The following is a 12,550-nucleotide window of genomic DNA, read 5'->3' as shown; positions in this document are numbered from 1 at the left end:
TTTGCTTCCTCTCGGCAAGTTGTCCAGTCATATGCGTGCGGGTCCTACCAGCACTGACGGTATGAATCTTACCGCCCAGCGACAGTTTCCTCCTCCCGGGACAGAGCCACCTCCCCCAGCGACATAAACCGCGATGATGTAATCCGCGAGCCAATCTTCCGACTTAGTGCTGCCATCATACGTTCTTGTGTCCCGAGGCAGCTGAAAGTTGCGCACAGGGGGTTCTTCCCTCATGATCCGCGGGCCAAAGCATGGTGGACCCAGAGGATCTTCTTCTTTGATCATCTCGGAGAGATAGCCTCTATCCAATTTGTGGCGTGCATCTTGTTCCAGCAGGAGTCTTTCTCCCACACGATCTCCCAAGGGGTTTCGGTGGTAACCTGTTCTTTCCACACCCGAGTTTTCTTCTTCATACCGGGCCACTGCTGCCCAACACCTCTTGGGTATCTCGGTGATGGCATTTCAGTGGCGGCATAACCCGCTCTTGTTGGGCGGTAATTTTGCCCGGACTCACTGTTCCCGGCATAGCCATTTCCGGCATAACCATGGCCTGCTCCTTGCCTTTTTCTGCCGGCATTGTTCAGCCCGGCTTTTTGTTTTCCGGCCAGAACCGGATCATATACTGTCATCTGCTGTGTGTTCACATCTTTTTCTCTCCCTCTGTCGGGATGGGGGGACGAGGCCTGCCCATGCGACTTTTGTCCGACATTTCTAGCCGAATGCACGACTTAGGATATTTCGGGCTATCTACTTCGGGCCACCTCTGCTGTTTGTTTAGTAGCCATAACAAGTAATTCCTTAACTCGAGCTTGTTGTTTCACTAATGCATCACCGGATAAAGAATACAGTGCCTCTACTGCAGCATGAGCAGCTCTAAGAGTTATATCAGGTGTGCTATACTTAGGCTTTTCCGGTGCTGCTAGCGATGCCGACACAGATTTTCTGGATTGAACTTCTCGGCAAGTCCTTATCTAGGTTACGACCTCTAAGCCGAGTTACAGCTACTCTAGCCGGATCAGCACTAACAAAAGCAAAGCCATGGGCTGCATTATACTCGGCATTAGGCGTGATGGCCGTCGACAGCACGTCCATGGCGGCTTGGAGAGGAGTCGCAGTCGGAGGTACGTTGGATGTACCGGTGATGTTCTCGGACCGCTCGAGCGCGGGCTTTGCCTGGCGCGTGGAATTGGCGGGGGCGACGTTGTCTCCGGCAGCTCCTTTGCCAGTATCATCAGCACCGCCCATCATCACCTCAACGCTGCCAGCGGGGCGATCGGTACGCGACCTGCGGGCTACGCCGAATCTTGGCGGATCCGGTGCCACCAGCACCTCGGAAGGATACCGGCACTCCGGCACAGTGTCGATGTAGACGCGGTGCGAGCCGAAGAGCATGACGCGGCCGTTCTTGGGGAAGCGGGTGCCATTGGCGAAGCAGCCGGTGTTGTCGTCGACGAAATCCAACGAGCTGAGGTGCTGCATGAGGCCAGACCCCACGGTGGGTGCCAACTGTCATCGTGGTGAACAAATGCCATAGGATGGCTTAAGATGGGGCCGGATGTGCGCAAGTGGATCCGGAGGAGGGTAAGATGGAAAGAGCAAATAAGAACTCAAACAAGATCACAAGCAAGAACACGGGCAATATACCTAGGTTCAGGGCCCTCTTGGAGAGGCAAGACCCCTACTCTTGCATGCTGCAACAGGTATGCCGTACGGCTCTAGTGGCAGCTCTACTCCTCTCAGTCGTCGATCTCCCGCACAGGGGCCCCCTCCTCTCCTTATAAAGGGGAGAGGAGGCTTACAAGGGAAGGAACCCTCGGGGAATCTTTGCCTACCTAAGGTACTTTATAAAGCTTCTTTGGCTTTGGGCATGACGTTCACTCCTGCACCTCTTGTCTGGTGACCTCGCTTGGTCGGCCTATGGCGCTTTCTTCGTCATCAATCAGCTTTGGCCTCAGGGCTTCGTTTAAAGCTGAACTTGCTCACATCCTCTGTGTCCTTTGGTCAGGACCTGATCTTTGACCCATAACGGACCGTTGGCCCCATACCGGACCTTCTCTGGGTTTATCCGGAGTAAACCGGTGGTGCCCTTTTTACCATCTTCGTCGTTCAGGTAGCCTTTTGATCTCCGGCTTACCTCAGGCCGGTTACCCACGATCCGACATACTCTTTGGGTATACCGGATCCCTTAACCTAGTTGCCCTTTAAACCGATCTCCAATATTCTTGGTCGCAAACATACTTGTCCCGTTTATCCATTTATGTCGGTTTTTAGCTATCATACTTAGGCAACTTTGACTTACACTTAGCCTACCGGGGGTCATCCCCCCCCAACAACATGTAAAATGTTAACATATATAAGAGACATTGTTTAATCTATTTTTTATAGGGCACCCGGGTGCACAAACACCCTGTTAGGATCCTTTCCATTTTAACAGCGATCCATCCTAGGATGGTGGGCCTTATGTGTGTCCATGTGAGAGAGTTTTGTCTATTAGATTTTGCTTTGGGTTTGTTTCTCGTCTGTGCTTCTCCCTATTTTATTCTCTAAAAAAGCCAACCGACTAAGCTTGCTTTTATTCTTGGTGTGTAATTTGCGCACATGTACATATATATGTGTAGTTGAAAACTTGTGGCGACTTTTCTTTGCATTTTATCCCTGCTATTTTTTTTATATGCAATTGCACATGTATACGGTGATACCTAGTCATATATGAATGATACTACTCATATATGAGTAGTAAACCTTCTGCTATAACTGCAATTGGTTGTTTACATACTCCTATTATTAATGTAATCAACCTACTCCTGTAGAGAAAGTACTAAAACTGCTTCGTTTTCTTTATAGTAGTAGTACATTAATACCATCCTGTAGAGAAAGTACTAAAACTGCTTCGTTTTCTTTATTTCTTGATTGCAAAGGTAAACTATAGACTAATATGGAGCAAAAATTTTGTCTATTGAGTACATTAAACTACTACAACTGAGGAAGTTTATGATACAACCATCTCAAGTGTATAGAAATTTAGAGATATCTCCACAAACCTTCTATTGTTGCCCTAGATTATACAAACTCAAAATATTAGTGCATTTTTTTTTGAAGTATTGTAGAGTATTGGATGAACACTAAATTCCCTTGCATCTCCAGACCATTTGTGGTGGAAAAACAAGAGAAGTAAACAAGCCTAGCTAGGCATATGCCTAGAATAAATAACCATGGTTACCTGCAGCCAGGTCCAAACATACGGTAAGCAACAGAACTACCTGATGATGTCAATGAAGAATTCTGAATTTGGAAGCACCTAGAACAGGTGCAAGTGATTTCCAAAAGATGCTGACGTGAATACATAGCATTCACTGGACATCCCTGCCTACTCGTAGTCATAGCAACTACCGGTACTCCAAGTAAATCGCTATTTACACACCACAGTCGACGGCCAAAACAATACGGCCTAATCGTAGCAGAGCCAGTCACACACCAGTGACGGACCGACCAACAAAACAAAACAGCAGTCTAGCTAGTGCAGCAGCAACTGCTTATGAGCTACAAGTCATAGTACTTCTGATCGTCCAGGCAGATCACTTCATCACGTGCACCCCTGGATGACGCCGACTCGGGAGAGGACTCGATCACCGTCAGCTTCTCGTCCAGCTCGTGTATCTGCTTTTTCAGCTTATCCCCGCGATCAGGCAGCCTCGACACCAGTGTCTGCAGCAGCAAATCATTGTTCTCATCTTAGTACATATACATAGATAGGCAAGAAAAAGGCGTTGCTGCCCGCATGTTTGCAGGGGAGTTTACCGCGTTGGCGAGGGTCTGCGACAGTCGGTTGATTTTCGCCTTGATCTCCTCAGGGCTCTCTGAGTTTTTGCTGCTCACTGCAGAGTATGCTCTTGGAGTGAAGTCCTTTGGCTTGAAAGCATGGGCAGCCCTGCATGAGAAATGCAGTCGGGTCAAAGTCTCGCCCGCTGCACTCAATCACTAATAGAAAGACTGGCAGCAAGGCTTACCCATTGGCAACGTAGTCAGATGAGGATGCCTTGTTGTACTGCCTACCCATCATGGGCATGCTTGGAGGCTTGCTGCACACAAAAACAGCAAGACTATTAGATATAAACCCTAAAGCCTGCGAGTAAAAGGAACATGCTGTGTGAGTGTTGAATGCAGCAGCACTAGCCTGTCCAGAGCATCATGCTCACTCAGCGCAGGTAAGACTGCAGTCTTGGAAAATAGGAGGCTGTGATTGCTCACACCCGCTATACCCTGTTGCTCCAGAAACTCTATGTGCGCCCGCAACTTCTCATCCCTGCAAGGTGCAGTACAGGTACACAAACTTAATAAGGAGAAGATGGAATTATCACCAACTACTGCTACCAGGGATCAAGAAGCTCCATGTCCAGGAAATTCAATTAAAAGCAAGCAGTCACATTTCTCTTTGGTACCCCATATCATCATTTCCTAAAGTACTAAGGTATATCAAATATCCTCATAGAGGAACCTCGAGATTCTAGTGTGAATGTTCTGCCACATTAATACCCCAAATTATCATTCCTAAAGTACTAAGGTAATATTGAAATTCAGTTTCATTTCAAATTTCTGATAAAATGTAGGGAACCTTGGTAACTCAAATAGACTGTCGATATAAATTATCTCAAAGAACATTTATAGGCAAGCATATAAAGAACTTTTCACAGAATCACTCAGTCAACTCATCATGATCAAAATAGCTCTGCCCATAATTATAGACAAAATAATACGGAGTAGTAACTTACTTGACAAATTGCTGTCCGTGCTCTTCTTGCAATTGCTTTTGTGTAACGGAAACATCAAACCCTTGTTCTGGTAAACTAAAGAGCTCTTGAATGTCCTGAAGATACACAAATGAATTAGCTATAGTATCCAGCAGGACATACACAGCAAGCATTGATAGGAAACAGATTTCATTAAATATGAAAAGAAAGGGTATCAGGATCATTACCTTCTTGCTGAAGTATCTTGTTTGTTCTTTCTGCTCTGTGGCTGTCCTAAACAAAGCTCCCTTGAAGACCTGGAAAAAACATTATGCTATTCAAGGGGAAGTACAAAACTTAAAGCTAGAAGTGTCGTATTAAAAGCATTTGGAGTAAAAATTTCTATATCATATTTGGACCTGCAATTTATATATCTTTTCTTCGATTGTTCCAGATGTCATCAAGCGGTATACAATCACATCTTTGGTCTGCCCTATTCGATAAGCACGATCCACACTTTGATTGTCCGTACTGTAAAACGAAGATTGTGTAAAGCAACAAATAATTAGAAAGGAAAATACTTGATCAGGAAGTGCCACTGTTTGGGTACCTTGGATTCCAAGCAGGATCAACTACTATAACACGAGCTGCCTTGGTGAGTGTAAGTCCAAGCCCACCAACTTGTGTGGTCAGCAAAAATATTTGTGCTCCAGGACCCTCTTGGAAATCCTGGAGATACAAATGCATAATACTTAAGCAACATAACAGATATAGTTGAGTCCATGGTACAACACAGCAGAAGGAATGTGAATGCATGAATATGAACCTTGACAATTCTTTCCCTTTCAGAAACCTTGGTTGTACCATCAATGCGTAAAAACTTGTAGCCCTCCAATAGTATAGCTTCCTGTTGCAATAGTTGAATGTGTCAAATGAATACACCGAGGTAGATAAGATAGTTCAGTTTTTCTTAAAGTACATATGATAGACCAAACTTGTAGGCTTCCAATAATATAGCGTCGACAATTTCAAATAAGATGACATACTCAACAGCAGTTTGGTGTAAAGAACACCTGCTGTAAGATGCACTTTGATGTCAGCAGTAGATAAAGGATGCCAAAATCAACATTTGATCTCAAGTAGTTCTACTATTATTGAACACAAGAGCTGAATGCTCTGGATCTTCTGGTGTACGACAGCAAGGTGAATATGCATATTTCACTTTCGTTACGCACAGCGAAAAACTTGTCCTTTTTACTCTACTGTTGATTTGTATGGAAGTTTGTGGAGACTAATAAGGAAACAAATCAATAGCTAAGTATATATCAATAAAACAGCACGCGCAGCAACACAACAAGAACTGACATGAAAAGAACAGACCTGAATAAGGTTTAGCATTTTACGAGTCTGAGAAAAGATTAGAACATGGTGTCCCTCTTCAAGAAGTTTTCTCTGCAACATTAAATATTAACCACTTGAGTTTACAGAAACAAATATTCATCTGATTTACAGCATTAGATATTGCTACCAATGCACAGGCATGCATCAAAGAACGCTTACCAACAAGGACTTGATAAATAACAACTTGCATGAGATTTCTTCCTCAACTTGCAGTGCTTCATCATCATAAGCCATATCTGCAAGGTTCATGGCCATTTTTTCCACCATACCCATATCCTGGTTATTTAGCATTCCATCCATGCCTTCCAAGATGCCCTCAGCGCCTTTCTTAGTCAATATCATTGGGTGGTCACATATTTTCTTCAGTATCTGTTGAATACAGATATATGAAAACAGGCACAGTTGCACCAAATAACAAGCACATAGTAAAAAAAATAGTGGATTAAATCATGCAATTAGATATATTTTTTTGTGTAGCAGAGGGATTAAGAAAATAATTAATAGTAAAATGTCAATGGTAGAGTAGCCATGGAGTCTTGGAATAAGAGAGAATCCTTACTTAGTAAGTGTGTTTAGCAATAAATGATGAAGAGACATACGGACAAATGAGGGCAAAAGAGTGAGAAAGTAATCAATTCCATATGCACACCTCATACTCTCATAGAGGATTGCAAAAGCTAAAGCACTAGTTTAAATCGGAGTGAACATACATACATGATGAGCATATCATGAACGGAACTGAATGAGTACATGAAAGCAATGAGAGAACAAACAAAGGTAGACACAATTGGTGCAAAGAAAAGGCTTTTGGCGCTGATGCTTACTGTGATTGCAGCCAATGGTGATCCTTGCATCGAGGAATGAACCATGTCACTGTTCAGAAAAGCTTCATACAGTTTTCTCTGCATCCAAGAAAAGAGATAACAAGATTATCATTGGCCAATTACTCAATCAGTTATACATTCAATGACACCAGAATTTGTACCTGACAGGCAGTTAATTTCAGCCAGACAATTAGCTCATTCTTCTTTGAAAGTTTTTTATCATCTGCCGAACCAGTATCAACGAACACTTCACTTTTCATGCGGCGCAAGAAGTATGGCTTTATCCGCTCTCTTAAATCCTGCAAAGAATATTCAAGTACCAAACGATGAAAAAAACATGTTATAACAGGTTTAGTATGACATAAACAACAAAATGCAGTAAAAATGAGATGTCTTGGTCTAAATAGCTTGCCCTCTAATGTCTTCAACTATAAGTTAGGCTGGAACCCGAATGCACATCAACAGGTTTAGTATGACATATATTACCTCCGTTTAGCTTTCTAAAAAGGCTTATATTTTGGAACGAGGTAGTAAGTAAGAATCTTGAAGGATTAGCAACATTTAAAACAACAAAGTGCAGCAAAATGAGATGTCTTGGTCTAAATAGCTTGCCCTCTAATGTCTTCAACTAAATGCTAAGCTGGAACCTGAATGCAGTTTGTACCACATCAACAGGTTTAGTATGACATATATTACCTCCGTTAGCTTTCTAAAAAGGCTTTTATTTTGAAACGGAGGCAGTAAGTAATAAACTGGAAGGATTAGTAACAATTAAAAAACAAAATGCAGCAAACTGAGATGTCTTGGTCTAAATAGCTTGCCCTCTAATGTTTTCAACAAAAAGTTAGGCTGAACCTAAATGCAGTTTGTACCACATGTCAAATCAGGGTGAATGAACTACTTTAATTTATGGATACAGTATGTGTAATATAGAAGTCAGTTGATCTCAAACTAGTATTTTTACAAATACAAAATGGTAATAAAAAGCAATGCAATTGCACACATTAGACTTTATCAAACACTATAATGTTTTACAGTACATAATGCTAGCATAGAGGAACATCTCATTCTCAAATATCCAAATGGTAATAAAAAGATAAAAGTCGAAAACACAAATCTTGTCTGGCCACAATAAGAGGAAATATGGCTTAGCTGTCATCTATATCTTGAATAGAAATAGAGAAAGAAATATTATTACCTTTGCTACAGTTGAGCCTACGTGCTTCTCTCGATTGGTGGCATTCTTGTCATTTCCTCGAATGATAGCCGATTCATATCTTCTTTTGAACCTGTCATGCTCTTGAGATATAAATAACAGTAGATGGTGCAAAATAAAGAAACAGTGTTTATGTAGGAAAACAAGAGAGCAAGTCAATTACTCGTCCTTATCACCCAAGACTTGCGGGCAACAGAAATAGAACAGCGCCCACATTTCCTGTAAGAATATACATGTTTACTTACATTGGTAATAAGAGGATAAAGCATATAGGAGCATCTACAGTGAGGTATTAAGAATTTAAGGTAGCTGGTACCTTCAAATTATTTTGTATGGGTGTTCCACTTATGACAATGCGGTGGACACAAGGTATTTCAAGTAAACTTTTGGCCCTTTGTGTACTCGGGTTCTTGATAATATGTCCCTCATCAAGAATAACATAGTCCCATAGATTTCCGTCCTCGTCTTCATCATCATCATAAAAGTCACCTCTTATCAGCTTGTCATACTTCCCTACCACGTTACCATTGTAGAAGTCGCCCCTTATCAGCTTGAAATTGTTCCGGACATAGTCATAAGTAGTCATTAAGATACCGCCCTCCTGTAGAAGAAGATAAGGAGTTAAAACAGCTGCCAAGACTCATTAAAATATTTTGAACAAGATATCTTTTTAAATAGCTCATACGCGAAAATGAATATGTGCTGTCTCTCAGGTATAAGTGATTTCAAGTTTCAAAATAAGGGTACTGGAAACTATAAACCAGGAAGAAGCCAAGATAAGAATGATAGCGTTGAGAACGGAAAACCAAACCTTGAATGCGTACTGAAGCTCAGAGTCACGAACTTTTGGACTGGGAGCAGAGTAGCTATGAAACAAAAAAAAAAGGAATCAATTAGTGCCAATTAACGGGATTTGGCCTCTATCAGTTTGAGGGGAAAGTATTAATAGCAGATCATACTCTCTAATCTTATGTTTGAGGCCGACAACTGCAAGTTCCTTGGACCAATGGGTGAGAAGTGTCTTTGGCGCAACCACTAGCACTCTCTTGATCAAACGAGAATGAAACAATCCAGCCAAGAAGGCAGAAATCTGCAAAATAAAAACAAGGATGCAAGTACTCGTCAGCAAACTGCACCACTTCATATTCATAACATACTGTGGCAGAAGGAAACTGAACTTTGCAGCACTGATCTAGCTAGGAAACAAGTATATTCCAACGCACAGTACAAACATAAGAAGTAATTCTGCTGTCCAATGATAACTGCTTTCAGTTGCGCAGATGCAGAAGAAACTAAATGGCATGGTGATGGCTTTCAGTTCTTTAGATGCAGAAGAAACTAAATGCTTTTCAGCACTGATCTAGCTAGGAAACAAGTATATTCCAACACACAGTATAAACATAAGAAGTCATTCTGCTGTCGAATGATAACTGCTTTTAGTTCCGCAGATGCAGAAGAAACTAAATGGCATTATGGCTTTCAGTTCTTCAGATGCGTAAGAAACTAAATGGCATGAAAAACATGCAGGTGTTCAAACAGATTATCCTAGTACAAAACATGAAAGGTGTAACTGCTTTCAGTCCCGCAGATGCAGAAGAAACTAAATGGCATGGTGATGGCTTTCAGTTCTTCAGATGCAGAAGAAACTAAATGGCACGAAGAACATGCAGGTGTTGAAACATATTATCCTAGTAGTACAAAACATGAAAGGTATATTTGCCTTGTTACAGCCAAACAGTACTTGACATGATATCAAAATCAGAAGCAGAAAGAGACCAGACCTGCATTGTCTTGCCGAGCCCCATGTCGTCCCCAAGGATCCCTCCGGTGCCCCTGCAATGCAGCACCCAGAGCCACTTGAGCCCCTCGCGCTGGTGCGGGTAGAGCATCTTGAAGATGTCCCCCGGGAGCTTGTAGGGCTTGACCATGACGCCGCACCCCGTGGGCTCCATCTTGAAGTCCTCCGTCTTCTCCCAGCCAACGTCCTCCTTCCCGCGGTTCTCCTTCTCGTCCTCGGCGAAGGCGGCCGCGAACGGTGAGGCTGGGACCTGCGGCTTCTCCGCCTTCACCTCCCTCTTGACCACCGCCGTTGCCTTGGCCGCCTTCTCCCGGTTCTCCTTCTCCTCCTCCTCGCTCTCGTCGTCGTCGTCGTCGTCTAGGTAGTCCACCAGGGATGATGACACGCTCTTGCCTAACTTGTTGTTGCCAGCAGCGGCGTAAGGTCCTGCTGCGGGTTTCTTCCCCTTGTTGCCGGTCTCCTCCTCCTTCACGCCACGATCTGTGGTGAAGGTGGAGGACGCGAAGGGTTGAGCTGGTGCGTGCGGTTTCTCCACCTTGACTTGGCCTGCCCTCCTGACCACCGCCGCAGGGGCCGCCTCGTCGTCGGAGCTGGAGAGGTCGACCACGGCATCCTCGTCCGATCTGGAAGGCCGCGGAGGGGAGGCGGTGGCCCGATGAGCCTCGCCCGATCTGGGAGGCGGCGGAGGGGAGGATGAGGAGGTATCGGAGGGGGAGTCGGCGTCGTAGAAGCGGTCGGCGTCCTCGGGGCTGTCGCCGCCGTCGGCGAGGGCGCAGGGGAGCGGGGCGGGCGCCCGCGGCGCGGGCCTGGGGTTGTGGACGGACATGGAGTCGAGGCGGGCGGTGAGGTCGTCGAGGATGTCGCGGATGCTGCCGTCGTCGTCGGGGGCGGCGGCGGTGGAAGGGGGCGAGGAGGAGGAGGCCTTGCAGAGGCGGCGGCGGCCGGCCAGCTTGACCTTCCGGTCCTGCTCGAGGGGCTCCGCGCCATCTTCCGGGGGAGGGGGGCTGGGATCGGGGCTAGGGTTTTGGGGGGGTGGCGGCGGGCGGGGGCCGCGGCTCTGGGTGAAGCGGAGGAGGCGGTCGTTGAGGCCGTTGGGGGTCGGGGCGGCGGCGGCGGGGAGGTGCGGCGGGTTGGTGGGGTTAGGGTTTAGGCGGTCGGCGGTGGGGGAGTCGTCGTCGTCGGAGAAGCTGAAGGATGGGGGCGACGCCATGGATTGGGTTGGATTGGAGAATGCGGGAGGCGGGGGAGATTCGATTGGGTGGGATGGCGTCTGGGGTGAGGTGAAGAAGGGAAGGGAGGCGGCGGATGTGAATGGCGAATGGGGAGGGGAGAGGCGGCTTTTCAAATTTCGAATCCCCTCCTCCTCGCTTGGCTTGCCCAAATCCGGGAGGAAGGAGGGGAACGTTGGCAGACGCAGACCTGCCTGCCTCGGTCGTGAGGATTACTGCTCCGTTGGTCGGTCTTCCAGCAGTAGAACCAATCCCTTCACACAGCCTGTGACAAGGAAGGAAACGAACACGCTCAAGTCAAGTCATCCCAATCAATCAATCATCCACCACGCAATTTTGAACTCTACCTTGCAAATTCCACCAAGGAGTCACACACTCTCTCCAACTCAGACAAAAAAAAAAGACTCGAGCAAAGCCCAACTTTAAATTAATAAAACTCCAACAGCAGCATGACCAACCGAAAACAGAGTTCCAACACACATAACCAAGTTTTACGGCCCAAGATATAAAGCAAAAAAACAACACATGGCAGGCAAGCGCCCACCGAAGATACACAACCAAGGAGTGAGCACTGCTAATCTCTATCCCCGATAGTCGAATGGAGGGCGTGGATCCGGCAAATCACCCACTCCACTGCACCACGATCCTTCCTCCCAGTCACCGGCTTCCATGCCTGCAAGAACATAGACATTTCGTACGAACCGTCGGCGGGTTGACTCCGTCTATCGAAAACTTGTTCCTAAGGTTCCAAAGCGTCCAAGAAAGAGCGGCGCGCGCCATCCAAAGAACCCGCTTGGACCGTCCCACCTGAACACGGAGAATCCTCAAGATGTCCGCGGAACGGGAGGGGTTCCACATGCAGCCGAGCAGTTCCCTAACCGCACTACACATAAATTTGGCGAGGGGACAAGAGAAGAAGATGTGGTTGTTGTCTTCCACCTCCCCGCGGAGAGCACAGGCCCATAGAGGGCCCCTTACGCCGTCGGATGCTGTCATTAGACGGCAAGGGTATCCTGGCCAGCTGCCACAGGAAGATCCGCACCTTCATGGGAATCTTGATCCGCCAGAGGTCATTGAAGTGCTTAGAAGGGATGCCCTGACAGAGCTTGAGGTAAAGTGAGCGACCAGTGAATCTCCACGAAGATTCTAACGCCCATGTAACCTTATCCTGCAAATCTGAGGTGGGGGGCACTGTGACTTCTCTCGTGAGATTAACTCGTTCGATACGGTCTCCATCGCCTAGCTCGCGACGAAACAGGAGGTGCCAAGCCTCCCCGCGGCGGGCGTAATCCACCGAGGCTTCCTGATCAATGGCAATGGCAAAGAGCATGGGGAACCTATCACACTGGGGTCCC

At 46.0% G+C, this 12,550-nt stretch overlaps 1 protein-coding gene across 1 annotated transcript; it reads right to left on the bottom strand.

Annotated features, from left to right (window-relative positions):
- Positions 1-3,261: 3,261 nt before the first annotated feature.
- LOC127341315 (SNF2 domain-containing protein ENL1) lies at positions 3,262-11,257 on the bottom strand. The gene is made up of 19 exons (XM_051367124.2): positions 9,950-11,257; positions 9,128-9,258; positions 8,980-9,034; positions 8,485-8,769; positions 8,332-8,387; positions 8,151-8,241; positions 7,114-7,251; positions 6,953-7,030; positions 6,288-6,497; positions 6,108-6,179; positions 5,554-5,634; positions 5,338-5,456; positions 5,147-5,258; positions 4,976-5,044; positions 4,770-4,864; positions 4,175-4,303; positions 4,008-4,079; positions 3,799-3,928; positions 3,262-3,705 (listed from the first exon to the last, which is right to left on the bottom strand). Exons 1-19 carry the CDS (start codon positions 11,174-11,176, stop codon positions 3,541-3,543), a joined length of 3,315 nt encoding a protein of 1,104 aa, XP_051223084.1. The 5' UTR covers positions 11,177-11,257; the 3' UTR covers positions 3,262-3,540.
- Between the last annotated feature and the right edge of the window lie 1,293 nt (positions 11,258-12,550).

This window comes from Lolium perenne, chromosome 3, assembly GCF_019359855.2.
Source record: "Lolium perenne isolate Kyuss_39 chromosome 3, Kyuss_2.0, whole genome shotgun sequence".
NCBI lineage: Eukaryota > Viridiplantae > Streptophyta > Magnoliopsida > Poales > Poaceae > Lolium > Lolium perenne.
This window is presented reverse-complemented; position numbering and strand designations above follow the sequence as displayed.